General features: G+C 45.4%; 1 protein-coding gene across 2 annotated transcripts in view; it reads left to right on the top strand.

The window, feature by feature from the left end:
• Positions 1–18,485, top strand: part of acox3 (acyl-CoA oxidase 3, pristanoyl) — a 255,528-nt gene that overhangs the window by 57,700 nt on the left and 179,343 nt on the right. For both annotated transcript variants that reach the window (XM_084327106.1, XM_084327105.1), the window contains exons 7-9: positions 3,207–3,350; positions 6,640–6,728; positions 12,182–12,278. In XM_084327106.1, coding sequence (XP_084183232.1) covers positions 3,207–3,350; positions 6,640–6,728; positions 12,182–12,278 — 330 coding nt within the window. The remainder of the gene's footprint in view (positions 1–3,206; positions 3,351–6,639; positions 6,729–12,181; positions 12,279–18,485) is intronic.

Genomic DNA, 18,485 nt, shown 5'->3' with positions numbered 1-18,485 from the left:
GGTAGGAATAGTGGAAGAGATACAGGATATGGAGAGGATAACACACATGCTGAGGTTACAGGAAGAGAAATTTGGAGAAAGATGGGGAAAGTGGGAGGATTACAAGGGGAACGAAAACGACATCACAGAGGAAGAACCAAATACACCACAAGAGGGCGAAGGGTAAAGGAGGAAAGAGGTTCAAAGAGGGTCTCTGAACCCATGTCACACACTTAATGTTTTCTAATTTTATTTTTGTTTAAGGTATGACAACTGTTTTATGTTTTTTATTTGCTTAAGTCAGTATTTTTTATTTTTCGTCTTTTGGGTATTACATTTTTTCTTTATTATTTATGTCTGTTTATTAGTGTTGTTGAGGTTATTGTATATGTCGTGTTGTTTGTCTATAAATGTTTAATAAAAATTTAAGTTAAAAAAAACTAAAAAAAACTGTCAGTTTTATGTGACAAGCGTTTTGTGTGACACCAAGTGGCGCGGACGTCCGCGCGTCAGAAAATAGGAGCTTCGCACTTGGACTCTGCTTTGAGTACCCTTTGGGTCAGCTTTGAGCCCGCGGGAGTCTGCTCCGTGTATGGTCCGCTCGACTATGGGAGGGCCTTTAGACAAGATGGATACCAATGTCCTCTCTGTGCGTTCAGTAGAAAGCTATCTGGCTGCAAGCTTGCCTAGCTTAGCACAAATTAATGGAAGCGGATATGGACCACTAGCCTAGCTGTTGGCCAAAAGATCTTCTTGTCTGACTTTGGAGAAGAGATGAGTGCATTTCTCATAATGTTTGCGTACTCCTTTTAACTCATTCAGTGCCAGGGATTAGACGGGTCCCGTTGTAGCAATGCCACGCTTTAAAGGGGACATGTACTATAAATGTCATTTTTCAGTCTCTAGCATTGTATTATAGTAATAGGAGTTAGTATCAATGTGTTTTAGTGTCTAAATACCATATTGGCGGATTGCTCTGATTCAGCTCAGATAATTTCCTGCTCCAGTAAATTAGTCCATCCTGATTTGAAGGCCTGAGTCACGTCATTCAGGCTCTGGGTAGAAGACAGTGATGTTATTGGCTCTGTGGTTGTAGCTAATGCCCGCCCACAATCTACTTAGACTAGACAGCGAGTGGAAAACCACTTCCTCACTTCCCCGACACCTCTGCATACTCTGGAGGGAGAGAGAGAGGGAGAGATAGAGAGGGAGAGAGAGAGGGAGAGACAGAGAGAGAGAGGGAGACAGAGAGAGAGAGGGAAGGAGCACTTGGGAGAGAAAAACGAAACGAAGAGACAGCCTGTCTTTTTTTTCTCTCTCTCTCTCGCACCCCCCCCCCCCCCCCTCTCTCTCTCTCTCTCTCTCTCTCTCTCTCTCTCTCTCTCTCTCTCTCTCTCTCTCTCTCTCTATCTCTCTCTGTCTACCAGTCGCAGACTGTGTGGACTGACTGTCACTCAAAGTGCTTATGGGCGGAGCCAGGCCATAACAGCCTGAAATCTTGAAGCTGGAAAATGATGGTTTTGAGTACTTGATTAGAAATATAAAACAATGCATTTTTTTGAAAAAAAACCTTACAGATGTCTTCAATAGACTAACAGGAATTGTGTAAAGTTGCCCAAATAGTGCTAGGAATAGCAGTACATGTCCCCTTTAAAGATAGGAGTGTGTCACCTTGTTTGTACAGCTATATATTCTATATTATAGCTATGGATACAATACTATGGCCCATTTGACATCAACTATCTATCGTTCAATATGTGAAAAATAATAAAAAATTTCATCCATACGTTCCCGTGTTATACCGTGGTGAATATAAGTATCGTTTTTGAGTGGTCTGGGGTAATTCCCGAAAAGGCTGAGTTATAGCCTTATACATGAATTCTACTATAAGCGTTGCCGTTTCTTGCCTGGACACGCTACTATTCCCAAACCAAATGTATATAATAGGTATTATGTTTCATCATGAATGCATGAAAGATGGGGGGGGGGGGGGGGGGTCGTTTCTGATTATTTGATTGCCAGTAACGGCATTCGTATTGAACACTAAAAAACGCTGATCAGCTGGATCGGTATAATAACATTGCACGATCAAGCTAGAATTGACGTCAGTGATCGGGAGTATTCCAAAAATAATATTCCAATTGTTTGATCGCCATCTGGTCCATCCGATGTCCATTTGGTCCACGACATAACCCACCACAACATATGGATCGGGGGTATTTGACGCGCTTCAATGCAATCAGGAGAACCGCTCGACTCGCCCAAACCAGAAAACTGCGCCCGGAGACATTTGACCGTTGCACAGGCCAAGATATAAGGTTTCAAAGGGTGCTCGATACCGCCGTCTAGCTGGATGCAGCCGGTATTGCACTTTGGCGATCTCAGACTCATTCCCTATGGTAACACCAAGGTCCCTGGATGAATAATGAATACAAATATCGAATAAAAGAATAAACAACCAAAACCTGAGATATCTCGGGTCTGGCAGCCATGGCGAGTTAACCCGACTTATTTCCGGTTTGGCAATTAAAGAGTTAAGATGGCTGTCATCGAATGATAATGCTGGTAATGTAGACATGGAAATAATCATTGGTTTATAGCACGAGACCATTCAACTTCTCTATCAGTCAGATTATATATTTTTTTTATTATTATTTCCCCCCCTTCTTTTTCCATTTTTCTCCCCTCCCAATGTTAGTCGTTATGCCAGTTCCCAATCCCCTTCCTGGTCGTTGCGCACTCTACCCCCTACCGTCAGTCTGGGAGGGCGGAGACTATTACATGCTTCCTCCGACACGTGTACCCAGCCCACCACTTCTTTTCACCTGGCAGCGCGGACTCTCACTGGGAGAGTGTAACGTGTGGAAGGTCACACTACCTCCCTCCAGATCCTTCCCGCCCCGACCGAACTGTAGGAGTCGCTGTTTACAACGACCCAGACCCATCCACCGGCTTCCCTCCCGCTGACTCTGCCAATTGAGCCAGTATGACGGCCGGCCAAGCCGGAGGCAACGCTGACAGCCGGATTCAATATCGTCAGATTATCATTTGAACAACTAAAGCGTCGCTGCCGTTCTGAACATGAACCTACATTATACTATTGTCCATGACTGTTGTTCTGTCAATTCATGTGACGAATAATAAACAAACTTGAAACGTGAAAACTTGAAACTTTGACGCCTCTCGTACGTCATTATGTTCAACGACAAATCTCTTCCCTTTCCCAGGAGTTTGTGATCAACTCCCCCGACTTTGAGGCGGCCAAGTTCTGGGTGGGGAACCTGGGGAAGACGGCGTCGCACGCAGTGGTGTTCGCTCAGCTCCACACGCCGGACGGAGGCTGCCACGGTCTGCACTCTTTCGTGGTCCAGGTATTTCATTCAATTAAATTACAGTCAATTATAAATGTATATTGTAAAAAAATATATAGTATATATTTTATTAAATGTATTTAATTTTATTTCACCATATACTACAACCTTAACTGTAATCATGTGCCTTGTAGAGATACATTTGATTTATTAAAAAAGCACAAGCAATACAGCGTATAATATTCCACAAAAGAAACAATAATAAATCTCACAATGTATTTAAATGACCTACTGTATGCAAAGCATTTCAATGTACTTGTAGATACTTTGTCATCAGAAAAATCTAATGATTTCATACTTAAAAAAAAGTTATGATATTTTGGACAAGCATTCTACGAGGTAACTCTTTTTAAGTGGCACATGATGCCTGTCAATATGCACAAATATAGAGGTTGCCAAAGTGGCAGGTCGCGCTGGTGGGCAAATCGTCCTCAAGAGTGACTGGGCCTTTGCCAGTTAAGTGGTTATTAAGGTGAGGGGACGTTGCGCCTCTGAAGGTCCTTCCACAGGGTTAAGGTGAGGGGGTGTAGCTCCTCTGGAGGTCCTTCCACAGGGTTAAGGTGAGGGGGTGTAGCTCCTCTGGAGGTCCTTCCACAGGGTTAAGGTGAGGGGGTGTTGCTCCTCTGAAGGTCCTTCCACAGGGTTAAGGTGAGGGGGTGTAGCTCCTCTGGAGGTCCTTCCACAGGGTTAAGGTGAGGGGGTGTAGCTCCTCTGGAGGTCCTTCCACAGGGTTAAGGTGAGGGGGACGTTGCGCCTCTGGAGGTCCTTCCACAGGGTTAAGGTGAGGGGGTGTAGCTCCTCTGGAGGTCCTTCCACAGGGTTAAGGTGAGGGGGTGTAGCTCCTCTGGAGGTCCTTCCACAGGGTTAAGGTGAGGGGGTGTAGCTCCTCTGGAGGTCCTTCCACAGGGTTAAGGTGAGGGGGTGTAGCTCCTCTGGAGGTCCTTCCACAGGGTTAAGGTGAGGGGGTGTAGCTCCTCTGGAGGTCCTTCCACAGGGTTAAGGTGAGGGGGTGTAGCTCCTCTGAAGGTCCTTCCACAGGGTTAAGGTGAGGGGGTGTAGCTCCTCTGGAGGTCCTTCCACAGGGTTAAGGTGAGGGTGTAGCTCCTCTGGAGGTCCTTCCACAGGGTTAAGGTGAGGGGGTGTAGCTCCTCTGGAGGTCCTTCCACAGGGTTAAGGTGAGGGGGTGTAGCTCCTCTGGAGGTCCTTCCACAGGGTTAAGGTGAGGGGGTGTAGCTCCTCTGGAGGTCCTTCCACAGGGTTAAGGTGAGGGGGTGTAGCTCCTCTGGAGGTCCTTCCACAGGGTTAAGGTGAGAGGGTGTTGCTCCTCTGAAGGTCCTTCCACAGGGTTAAGGTGAGGGGGTGTTGCTCCTCTGGAGGTCCTTCCACAGGGTTAAGGTGAGGGGGTGTTGCTCCTCTGAAGGTCCTTCCACAGGGTTAAGGTGAGGGGGTGTTGCTCCTCTGAAGGTCCTTCCACAGGGTTAAGGTGAGGGGGTGTTGCTCCTCTGGAGGTCCTTCCACAGGGTTAAGGTGAGGGGGTGTAGCTCCTCTGGAGGTCCTTCCACAGGGTTAAGGTGAGGGGGTGTAGCTCCTCTGAAGGTCCTTCCACAGGGTTAAGGTGAGGGGGTGTAGCTCCTCTGGAGGTCCTTCCACAGGGTTAAGGTGAGGGGGTGTTGCTCCTCTGGAGGTCCTTCCACAGGGTTAAGGTGAGGGGGTGTTGCTCCTCTGAAGGTCCTTCCACAGGGTTAAGGTGAGGGGGTGTAGCTCCTCTGGAGGTCCTTCCACAGGGTTAAGGTGAGGGGGTGTTGCTCCTCTGGAGGTCCTTCCACAGGGTTAAGGTGAGGGGGTGTAGCTCCTCTGGAGGTCCTTCCACAGGGTTAAGGTGAGGGGGTGTTGCTCCTCTGAAGGTCCTTCCACAGGGTTAAGGTGAGGGGGTGTTGCTCCTCTGGAGGTCCTTCCACAGGGTTAAGGTGAGGGGGTGTTGCTCCTCTAGAGGTCCTTCCACAGGGTTAAGGTGAGGGGGTGTAGCTCCTCTGGAGGTCCTTCCACAGGGTTAAGGTGAGGGGGTGTAGCTCCTCTGGAGGTCCTTCCACAGGGTTAAGGTGAGGAGGTGTAGCTCCTCTGTAAGGTGCTTCCTGTGTAACGCTTTGATGTAACTGTGACAATAGTTCAGTTTTACTTTTAGCGGATTAATGCTAGCATTAATGAATTATATACAATAGTAGGCCTGGCACAATATTTGTTTTACATAAGTGATGAAGTTACAGTTTGGTGGAGGGGGGATGAAAAAAGTAACTATAAAAGTTACTGGTTGCTATGTTGTTACTAGGGTTTGACCTACCTGCTCAAGACTATTTCCATTCCGGGCGGCTGGGTGGCGCAGCGGACTAAGCACTCGTCACCAACTCAAGAGACACTGGTATCGAATCCGGCTGTCAGCGTTGCCTCCGGCTTGGCCGGCCGTCATACTGGCTCGATTGGCAGAGTCAGCGGGAGGGAAGCCGGTGGGTGGGTCCGGGTCGTTGTAAACAGCGACTCCTACAGTTCGGTCGGGGCGCCTGCACAGCGAGGGAAGGATCTGGAGGGAGGTAGTGTGACCTTCCACACGTTACACTCTCCCAGTGAGAGTCCGCGCTGCCAGGTGAAAAGAAGTGGTGGGCTGGGTACACATGTGTCGGAGGAAGCATGTGATAGTCTCCGCCCTCCCAGACCGACGGTAGGGGGTAGAGTGCGCAACGACCAGGAAGGGGATTGGGAATTGGCATAACGACTAACATTGGGATGGGAGAAAAACGGAAAAAGAAGGGCGGAAAAAGATAATAAAAAAAATATATATAAAAAAAGAATACTATACCATTGCATAGGAATCAAATTAGTTGGAGTAATTGTTCAGGTATTTGTCTGACCAATATGTGTTGCTAGGGAAACGGTGTGACTCCATGAATGATCAACTTTTCAAAATAAAATATGTCGTCAATAGATGGACGTATTTCACACAACCTCTGTGTTGGTCACCCAGCGTCCCAGCTTCTCATTCAAGATATTCATTTTATATACACCATACAATGAAAATCTTACCCCCTTCACACAGAATCACAAAATATAGACTTAAACTAGAATAAAAAATATTAAGAAAAAGTTGAATGCTAAAATAAAGATTCTTAAAAAGATAAATAAAGGCACGAGTGACAGAGTAACAGTATTGCACGTTCAGTTCACAGTGTAGTGGTAGGATATAAAGTGCACTATAAGTTTTATATCCCTTCATTATTCTTTACTAATTCTCTTGTAGGTGAGAGATCCCAAGACCTTGCTGGCCATGCCAGGCGTGATGGTTGGAGACATGGGCAAGAAGCTGGGACAGAACGGACTGGACAACGGGTAGGGGTCACATGTGTTTAACAGGGAACTGTTTTAAGTCCATTCAGGTGGAGCTAGGGATGGGTACCGAATCCGGTACTTTTAAGGGTATCGACCGAATCACGTCGGTACTACCGAGTATCGATTCACGTGAGATCCACCGGTGCCACATTTTGTTAATGCAATTTTTTTTAAAGATGACTTCAACCTATGAAGTGTGCCTCACGTCAACGTTCACACGCACAATACACGCTTACCTAGGATTTTACTTTATTCAACAACAAAAAACAGTCGGGGTGTGGTTTCACTTTACAAAGCTAGATGCAGACAACGCTTGCTGCAATATTATATATTATATATATATATTAACAAATTGTTCTAAATAAATAATAACGATAATAAATAATTGTAAGTTTGGATTTTCTTTTTACAACTGAGGTAGGTAGATTACATTTTTAGAGACTAAAGTACAGAAGAAAGGTACCGTTGGGTACCGGTATCGATTCACAGGTACCGGTATCGGTTCAAATGTGAACGGTACCCAACCCTAGGTGAAGCGAATGCTTAGAGAGTCAATGGGAAGGCGAAACAGACTCAACTTGGATATAGGCGGCATTCGCTTGAGTCAAAAGTGTTTTCAACCTGAGCAAGAAATGTGTCCGGAGTGATGGAGCAAAGCGGGTATATCTTCACAATGAATATGGAATGGCCTGGTATGAATACAGACTATAGACCTGTTCGCCAACGACGTCATGACAAATATGCATGCGCAGACCGAGGCAGAAAGGAACTTAATCCTGGTCAGAACAACGGGGCAGACTACAATATATTTGCATTTGCCAAAGCTACATATTATGTAAAAGGTGAAAGACTCACACTCTCAGCCATGCTGATTTGGCAAAATGACATCCAGCCATTTTCGTTTGAAACAACTTTTAGTCAGGGGAGTGTCATGGTTTCTCCATAGAGCCGGTATGTTTGTAAACAGCGAACAGGTCTATATGATGTTGAATAGGTTACATTTATAAAGAGTCCTGTTTTGTGTATGTCAACGAAGCTACTGTTGAGACCATACTAGCATGTCTTCATGCCAGTTTTGCTAGTTATTGTTTTGTGTTATTGGGAGTGTTGCAGGGAATCAAACCCTGAATATGGAGTCCATGTGAAGAACAGATACCCTAAATGAAAGAGGGCGTGAGAACAACCGTGAGTGTTTGGTCAGTAACTTGGGTCTCCCAGTCCCTCCACTCTGCAGTAAACAGAAAATACTTTTCCTGGTATCCCGTTCTCACTTTATCCAATCAGGAGACGGAACCCTAGATGTTTTTATTTTATTTTTATTTTTATTTCAATAAATCTGTTTGGATAAAGTGGGGCGGGATACCAGAAAATGTATTTTGTGTTTACTGCAGAGCGGAGGGACTGGGAGGGAGACCCATGTTACTGACCAAACACTCTATATCAGTGATGGCTGTCGGAATGTAGAGCTATTATTTTACATGTAGACCACTTATTATTATTATTATTATTATTATTATTATTATTATTATTATTATTATTATTATTATTATTATTATTATTATTATTATTATTATTATTATTATTATTATTATTATTATTATTTTTAAATACCACTTAATACTACTCTTCCAGTACATAGTTACAGAATTTTTTCTCCCATCCCAATTTCGTATCATCCAATTCAACCCTCCCCTGTCTCGAACGCTGTTTCTTGCCTCCCACAAGCCGGCTGCAATGTGGACTAAGTCATACATAGCACGAGTCCCCTCCGATACTCGAGGTAACAGCAGTCACATCTTTTCACCTGCGCAGCGTGATCTTTCAGCGTCAGGGGTCTGCGCTTTGGAGGGGCGCCGCCCCCATCGCTTCCTGATTCTACTGCGCAGGCGCACCAACCGACCTGTAGGAGTCGCTGTCCACAACGCCCGATCCCCACCCATCAGTTTCCCCCCCCCCCCCCCTAATACTGCCAATGTGTATTAGTACGGACGACCAGCTAAACTGAAAGCAATGTGGAGCGCTGGGCTCGAACAGGCGAACCCAGCGTCTCCAGTATTCGTGGTGAGCGCCTTTCCCACTGCACCACGTAGCCACCCAGTGCTGGTTATTTCTGTAACGTTAAGAGAACAGATGAACTCCACACACAGTGATTCACCTCTGCACTGTTTTATCTAAATAAAGCGACAAAGTACACAACATTTTCCCAGAACAAAATCAATGCAGAGGTGAAAATGGTTGTGTGTGGGAGTTACCCCCCCCCCCCCCCCCCCCCAACCACCTCCAATGTAAATTACCCAGTATGGTTGTCAATATCCCAATGTACCCAACCCCCCCCCCCCCCACACAACCCCACCCAACCTCCTCCAATGTACAGTTTCTACGTCAAATGTATATACTCCCTTTTCTTGACTCTTTTTGTATCACAAACAGTACTGTATCTGGTATGTCATAAATGTATAGATGTAGCAGTACTGTCTATCTGTATGTCATGTATGTCATATATGTCCTGATGAATTGAAAATGGGGGACCCTGATGTAAACAAGATGAAAGTCTTTCTCTTGTCTGCATCCCCTTAACAATTGTGTGTATTGAGCTGTACTGTACTGTACCCATTCTGCCATCTGTTAATAAAGTTTTCAATCAATCAATCAATCCTGCTCTCTATCTGGACATTAAATGGATGTTCTACACCAACCCATTAACACATAATTGAGAACGAATGCCTCCGTCATTAGCAAATACACTCTAATTTCTTCAAACCTTTTGGAATTGACTGTAGTGAACATTAATTGACCTCAATACCTCGGTTGAAACAACTACACCATGTTGTAGTTGTACAGTAAATGACCAAGTAAGGCTTTGTCAGTATTCCAATGTACAGTGTAAAATGTGTGTGTGTCCCCTACCCAACCCCCCCCCCCCCCCACCACCTCCAATGTACAGCCCCCACCCACCCACCCAACCCCACCCCACCCACCCAACCTCCTCCAATGTACAGTTTCTACGTCAAATGTATATACACTCTTTTTCTGGACACTTTTGTATCACAAACAGTACTGTATTTGCAAATCTGATATGTCATAAATGTATAGATGTAGCAGTACTGTCTATCTGTATGTCATGTATGTCATATATGTTATGATGAATTGAAAATGGGGGACCCTGATGTAAACAAGACGAAAGTCTTTCTCTGGTCTGCATCCCCTTAACAATTGTATGTATTGAGCTGTACTGTACTGTACCCATTCTGCAATCTGTTAATAAACTTTTCAATCAATCAATCAGTCCGGGGGCATAAAGGACAGTAACTACTGTAAGCCACTAGAGGGCAGTGCGTTCACACATTGTAACATTTCCCGTGCATACATTCCAGTGGTAGCTCTTTCCTCTGACATTTAAACGAGTCAATGGAGACGACAAAGCGAAGGAAAGGAAAACATTACGCCCGTCTCATCCACGTCTCTCCCATAGAACACGTGTGGGGGTCATTTGTATCATCAATCATATCATAAATATGAGCATCTCAGACAGACGAAGAACCGTATAACAGAGTATTGTGTTCATTCATAGTTCAAGACAGTAGAGGCTGAGTACTTTCTGGTGATATATCGCATTCATACTCCCAAGCATATGCTTTTGAACTGCAAATACACGGGCTGTCCAAAATAAATTCAAAACGGTAGTTATATGGTTCTTCTGTGCAAGAGTTCAATTATTGTTTTTTTAACAGAGAGAGGAGATTGTCCTGTGGAAGCCTGTCTCCTTTGACATCCACTTAGTTCATCCAATCGTAATCTCACAGTTTAATGATTGTATCTCTTGCTCTCCAGGAGTTTGGCCCAGTATCTGTCCATCGTTACGAAGATATAAGACACACCCGTTTATTACAGGAAAAGCCAAAAGCAAGCTTCTCTCTGTATGCCTTGCTTTCACGTGATGTCACAATGTCCCACTGCGGCCATTCTCCCTCCCTCCCTAGTGAATATTCAGTTTAACCCTTTCACTACCGCACTATAGAAGGTTAACCTTCTAACCCTTTCAGGTTAACCGTCTGTAGTGTGGTAGTGCAAGTGTTAACCTTCTGTAGTGGTAGTGAAAATGTTAACCTTCTGTAGTGTGGTAGTGAAAGCGTTAACCCTTTGTAGTGTGGTAGTGAAAGGGTTAAAGGGTCATTTGGGTGATTTTTTTTACCTGAATCCTATCGCTCTGTTGTGGGGAAGACATGTGATAATCAGACACAAAACTTACCAATGTGTTAGATCCTGATCAAACTAGCCAGTATCACGTCTTCGTCTGTTTGGCTCTCCATCCAATTCCTCTGCGTTGTGTCATTTTAATGGTCCTGACGTCTCCGACACTGGCTGATAAGATCCTTATCTCTCCCCGTTAGTACAATCCGCAAACCATAATAATTCTCCACCTCCGTAAGAATTCGACACTTCGACAACGTGAAATACCTTACAAGGAAAAGCGTTGTTTATTGCTATAAACAGAAACCTCAGCTCAGATGTTAACAGATTGTATTGTCCTTGCAAAGTCTATTCTAATGACCTTTCGGTGTGTTCAGTCTATCTAATGATCTTTCAGTCCAGTCTATTGTCCCTCTGTCTCTCAGTCCAACAGTGGTCAGGCCTGTTCGTTAGCCAAGACCATCCTCGTGGTAGCCGAAGCTAATGATGATGTGGCATTCTCCCCCCCCCCCCCCCCCCCCCCTCTGTGATAAGAGGAGAGAGTCTCTGGGTCCCTTCCCTCCTGTGGGATTTGTTTCTTTGGTCTGCCTCACACCCGGAAACACTGTTCGACTTATAGATCTTCGTTGTAGCAACGACGGCCCACCCCTTTCTGGTTGTCATGTGCCGCGCTGTCATGACAACTGCTAAATAACCTTTACACACATCAAAACGCAGTTACTGTCAAAACCTCCATCGCGCTCTGCCTCTGTGGCCCCTTATCTTTGTATTGTCTTCCAATCGGAATTCAAAACAAACACCCTCGCTGGCAGTGTGCTTGTGAAACCTCTTCTTCTCCACCGTCAATATCATCCCGTGATGATAATGATATTACCCTCTTAAAGCGTCTCTTTATATCAGTTTTATAAACCAAATATACATTGAAAAAACCACCATTTTCTCTCAAATGCGTCCTGTGACTCGAGAAGTCATGCAGCAGAGAGCAGATCTCTAGTGAACTGCAGAGACTCTCTCCTCAACCATTTTCAACTGTAGTAGATCCAACTGCAGGAAAGTAGAACAGATAGTACCGGAAGTAGTGTCTACAGTTCACTGAAGGTGAGTTTCTCTCAAGACACGGAACATGCAGAAAGTTATGTCCGTTTATCACATTTCCTCCTCACAACAGAACGATAAGATAGGATTTTGGTTTAAAATTGGCAAGATTACCCTTTAAATACATTTGGGACACACAATATGCCACCTTCTCTGTTGGTCAACAGGTTTGCATTGTTCCACAACGTGAGGATCCCTAGGGAGAACCTGCTGAATAAAACAGGAGACGTCACGCCCGAAGGACGCTACGTCACACCGTTCAAGGTGGGTACGATAGGCCCAAAAGACAGACACACACACACATGTTACCAATTATTCGCACCATGAGTTTTCTCTGACCTTCCTTCCTATCACCTGTTCCTTTTGGGGTCTGAAGGTTGACACTCCAACCTCTAGCCCTAACACTGAAGTGTAGTATTGAGGGAAAAGACGAGGACACAGAGTAAACGGGCTGGTTTTCAGTACAGCATAGCATGTACGTAGCATGGTGGACGCCTGGCCCCTTTTGTGACTGTGATGCACCGAGTGAATACACAGTCCCTTATACCTTCATAGAAAAATACCACAATTAACTCTGTCTCACTTTTCTCCATCAAAGCGCTCCTCGTACAACTATCGCAGAGAAATTTCAAAGGTACTCACAGTTGCACGAGGGTTTCAGACAGACAAACGTTAGGGTTTGAAAGCTCGGCGTTGCTAATAAACATTTTAAATATTTTTTATAAACTGGTCAACACTGCTCAAAACGGCTATATTTCCGTCTTTGGCTACCTGATGCATCTGGCACCCAACGCCGGAAAGAAAGCAGTGTTGACCAGTTTATAAATATTATTTAAAATGTTTATTAGCAACGCCGAGCTTTCAAACCCTAGCGTTTGTCTGCCCGAAACCCTCGTGCAACTGTGAGTACCTTTGAAATTTCTCTGCGATAGTTGTACGAGGAGCGTTTTGATAGAGAAAAGCGAGACATAGTTAATTGTGGTATTTTTCTATGAAGGCATAAGGGACTGTGTATTCACTCGGTGCATCACAGTCACGAAAGGGGCTAGGTGGACGCCCTATGCCCCCCAACGGGGTAAAGAGGATTAAGTCAAGTCAAGTCATAGCATGTACCTACACAAAATCACGGTGGCGTTTATTTTTATAGTTTGGTTGGTGACAAACAAAATACTGGCTTTCTAATCCAAGAAAAGTGCATCTGTGTTCACCATGGGTAGCTTCTCGACTCGTCGGGCAACAGCGCTCTGCTTCCTCGTGCTGCACTCCTTGCGCTTCGTCTGTGTCACACGCTTCTCCCTCCCTCTGGGAACACAGACTCCGGTCCCCAGAGTACACATGCGCAAGTTATCAATAAATGCTAGTTAAACCCATTTTATCTCTCTCAGTGAAAACCAGTTTAGACAAAATGTGACTCAAAGGAAGAGGAAACTGGAAAAGTAAAGGAGAGAAACCCCTCCTGTTCCTCTCACTCCCCTCACTCTCCTTACCGGCAAGAGCAATAAACGCATTGCACAGGTGAAGGATTTGACAAAAAAGTAATAAGGCCCGACAGTGGCTCTGGAGGTAGAGCAGTTGTGTTGTCTGGTAATCGGAAGGTTCCCGGTTTGATTCCATGCTCCTCCCGGCAGCGTCCTTGAGCAAGACACTTAACCCCTAACTGCTCCTGATGAGCAGGCTGGCCTCTTGCATCCGCCGTCGGTGAGTGAATGGGTCAAATGTGAGGAACAAATTGTAAAGCGTTTTGGGTAAAGGTGCTATATAAATGCACCATTTTCCGTAACAGGAATCCTCAGTCTCTATATACCTGGTGCTATGTATTTGTGTGGGTAAGATAATTAACTAGTCGTTAACTAGTTTCTTTGCAAACGAAAAGAAAAACCTTACCAAACATGTTGTTATGATACATAATATGTCCCCTTTTTAAAAAGACTGGCCTGTAGTGGCATGACATCATCTTATTTGTTTGCCAACACACTTATTTCTCTCTCATTCTCTTTCTCTCAGTCTTTCTAACACATTTGAACTTGAACTTGTACACACACACACACACACACACACACACACACACACACACACACACACACACACACACACACACACACACACACACACACACACATACACATACACATACACACACACCATTCTATAGAGATCTAGGCCAGGGCTCCACATCAGATAACGGCACCATTTGTCCCTAGAAAACAGGAAGCTTCTCTTGCCATATTTGGGTATGAAAGAGGAATGCAAATTCCCATTGTATGCTGCATGCTATTTTATTTAGTGACTAAAACATACAGGTAACTACTCTCCCTCTGGTCACAGTTGCTTTGGTAGGCAAATGCAGTCTTTAAAAAAAATCCATCTCATCATCAAAGCCTAAAATTAAATCGACCATTGAATAAAAGACAAATCCCAATCAACCATGTGTTGAAATGGCAATAAAGTTTTCTATTATATTCTGAATGCTGTTTCAGTTTGTGTTCCCTTAACTACATGCTCACCTGTGAAGATGTTCCTTGGTACATTCTACGACTCTGCTTATTCCGACTTCACCGCCTTCGACCGTGATATCTTCAACTCCACCGCCTCCACAGACACCGTCAGCTCTTGGAACAGCTCTGGCCTGGTCCAATGCATCATCATGGGGCTGTGCTTCCTCCTGGGCATCCCCGGAAACGTGACCGTGATCGTGGTGTTGTGCCGCCGGCCTCGGCGTGTCCGGCTGGGACGCGAGCTGATGATCAGCCTGGCCTTCTCCGACCTCCTGGCCCTGGTCACCGTCCCCGTGTGGGTTCACTCTCAGCTGCACTCGTGGACGCTGGGGCGAGACGCCTGCCTGCTCGTCTCCTTCGTCACCTACTGCAGCACGTACTCTGTCATCTGAGCGTCCAGCACTACGTTCAGGTCCTCCACCCTCGGCGTTGGGAGCGCCTGGGTCGGATGGGAGAGAAGGGGCTGCTGGGGCTACTCTGGGTGGTGGCGGCTGTCCTGGCCGCGTGAATATTAAAGGCAACCAACTTGTGTTCGGCTTTTCTCTGATTGGCCGCGCCCCCACGCGCAGGCAAGCGCAGCCGTCCCACGTCCCAAATGAAATCCAAAGAGCAAGCGCGGCAGCGCGGGCAACCAACTTCTGTAGTGTTGGGCTGCTGTTCCAACGCACTTGTGTTGGGCTGCGGTAGCAGTGGAGCGCTGCTGACTGATTATTATGTTTCGCGTTTTTAACAACCAAAGTTAGATTCACTCGTCACTGTACATGTATAAACAAAGCCCATACAGTTATGAAATAATAAACACTGACTATCTGACTCTTACTAATAAACACTGTGTTAGGACTAAACACTGTTAGGACTATCTGACTCTTAATAATAAACACTGTTACAGACTAGTGTTAGGACTATCTCGATTCACGCGTCACTACTGTAACTAGAAACTCTGGGTGTCACTGTACATCAGTAACGTTATTTCGCGTTTTTAACGTCAGCGGGGCGATGCGGTGGTTAGTCCCCGGCTTCCGTGCACCGCCGCCGGCTCTACTCGGTCCAGCTCCAGCAGCAGCGACCGTGCTCCGTTGTAGAACGAAGCCCTTCAATGACAGAGCTCTCATATTTTGCGAATGCATAAACTATATCTTAAATTGTGGCTATGTGTCTAATATGGCTGTCGCTTATCAATGACTTCGCGACAGCCATATTAGACACATAGCCATAATTTAAGATATAGTTTATGCATTCGCAAATATGAGAGCTCTGTCATTGAAGTGGGTGGTGGCAGTGTAACAGCGTTCACCCTGATGTAAAGTAGCGATTTTTATTGTTTTGTCATGACAACCCAATTACATAATCCAACATATGTGTAAAGAAACAACATATTCCAGTTAACGGTATATTTTTTAATGATTCATTACGGTATAAATTAGGTTAACTGGAGCTGTGGAGGCTGCTTGTTGAAGAGCCAGCGGGGCGACGCGGTTGTTTTTTCCCCGGCTTGCGTGCGCCGCCCGCGGCTTGACTCGGTTCAGCGTTCACCCTGATGTAAAGTAGCGATTTTTATTGTTTTGTCATGAAAACCCAATTACATAATCCAACATATGTGTAAAGAAACAACATATTCCAGTTAACGGTATATTTTTTAATGATTCATTACGGTATAAATTAGGTTAACTGGAGCTGTGGAGGCTGCTTGTTGAAGAGCCAGCGGGGCGACGCGGTTGTTTTTTCCCCGGCTTGCGTGCGCCGCCCGCGGCTTGACTCGGTTCAGCGTTCACCCTGATGTAAAGTAGCGATTTTTATTGTTTTGTCATGAAAACCCAATTACATAATCCAACATATGTGTAAAGAAACAACATATTCCAGTTAACGGTATATTTTTTAATGATTCATTACGGTATAAATTAGGTTAACTGGAGCTTGGCTTGTTGAAGAGCCAGCGGGGCGACGCGGTTGTTTTTCCCCAGCTTCCGTGTGCCGCCCGCGGCTTGACTCGGTTCAGCTCCAGCAGCAGCAGCGGCCGTTCCTCCGTTGTAGGAAGCCCTTCAATGACAAGCGCTCTCATATTTTGCGAATGCATAAACTATATCTTAAATTATGGCTATGTGTCTAATATGGCTGTCGCTTATCAATGACTTCGCGACAGCCATATTAGACACATCGCCATAATTTAAGATATAGTTTATGCATTCGCAAATATGAGAGCTCTGTCATTGAAGTGGGTGGTGGCAGCTTACTAACAGTAGCGATTTTTATTGTTTTGTCATGACCAAACATAATCCCAACATAGATAGGAGGTGTACTGTATGTCAAATGTCGGTCATGTGGTGGAAGTGTTTAGTACAGTCACACAACAGAACACCGCTGGTTCGACCAGCGCTTTTGCCGCGTCTCTCTTTGCGCGAGGGCGTGTGCTAGTGGATTGATTGATTGGCCGTGTGGCCAATCAGAGAAACGCTGAACGAAAAGCTGAACACAAGTTGGTTGCCTTTAATATTCACGCGTCCTGGCCAGTCCCTACACCGTGCTGCGTGACGTGGCACTAAGGAACGAGCGGCCACAGTGCCTGCTTAGCTTCGGGTCGAAGGCTGAGAGAGTGGCGGACGCGCTCACTTAGGGCTGGGCGATAAAACGATAACTATAATTATCGCAATTTATTTTAATAATCGATATCGATCGATAATAAAAAAATATATCGATAAATCTTTTCTTTTTTGTGACCTGCAACAGGGCAGTTTTAAAACCAGAGACAGTGGACAGACTTGTCTTTCTTGCCTGCAACTTAAAGTAATGGCTTTGCTTGTCCAAATGACGATACTGACCAAATTGAGATTTATTTTTCTCTTGTCCATTTATTTATTTTGTTTGCTTTCTAATTTAAAATACAGTTTGAAACCGTCTGTACACAGTAGGCTATGTGTGCTAGCAGAGCTAGACTCCAGTCACGAGTGACGGTTTGTCCACCAAAAAAGCGTCAAAAGAAACGAGCAGAGCCAGAACTATTCAACTCCCCTGGAGCCACAGCCAGCAGAGAAGCTTGTTTACTTTAGCTTTCAAACCAGCTACAGCCTGAGAACTGGAGTGTGAGGGGCTGTAACACTAAAGATGGCGGCAACGACAAAGAATTGCTGCAAAATAAACATACACACCTGTTGTTTAAAAAAACAAAGAAAATTGTAATCTTTAAAAAAAGAAAAATACTTATAACAACATCGATAATTATCAATATAGAGTGATATGGTAACATTTTCATATCGTTATCGTGATATAATTTTTGGCCATATCGCCCAGCCCTACGCTCACTGAGATGGTCTTGGGTTTCATACTCCCGTTCTCCATGATGATCGCCTCCTTTATCTTTGTCTCCGTAAGAGAATTAACCAATCTGCGTTCTCCCAGAACTGCAGGGCGACCCGGCTTGTCGGCGGGATTGTCGCCGTGTTCTGCGTCCTCTGGACACCCGTGCTCGTCAACATCTTCTAATCTACATTGTCGTCACTCTGGCCGATTTTGAAAGAGCTCGAGTCCCACGCGCAGACATTACCGCCACGCTCGCTATCGTCAAAAGTTGTCTCAATCCGTTTTTGTACGCCTTCGCGGCTCGAGCCCAGCGCAATCGCGCGGTGAATCGTTTGGCGACGGTGAACATTGTTTCTACCAGAGAGCCTTGAATGGACGGGTCCTGGTCTACCAGAGAGCCTCAAATGGACGGGTCCTGGTCTACCAGAGAGCCTCAAATGGACGGGTCCTGGTCTACCAGAGAGCCTCAAATGGACGGGTCCCTCTCTACCAGAGAGCCTCAAATGGACGGGTCCTGGTCTACCAGAGAGACTCAAATGGACGGGTCCTGGTCTACCAGAGAGCCTCAAATGGACGGGTCCTGGTCTACCAGAGAGCCTTGAATGGACGGGTCCTGGTCTACCAGAGAGAGCCTCAAATGGACGGGTCCTGGTCTACCAGAGAGCCTCAAATGGACGGGTCC

The sequence above is a fragment of the Notolepis coatsorum genome, assembly GCF_963971535.1.
Source record: "Notolepis coatsorum genome assembly, chromosome: 13".
Lineage (NCBI taxonomy): Eukaryota > Metazoa > Chordata > Actinopteri > Aulopiformes > Paralepididae > Notolepis > Notolepis coatsorum.
This window is presented reverse-complemented; position numbering and strand designations above follow the sequence as displayed.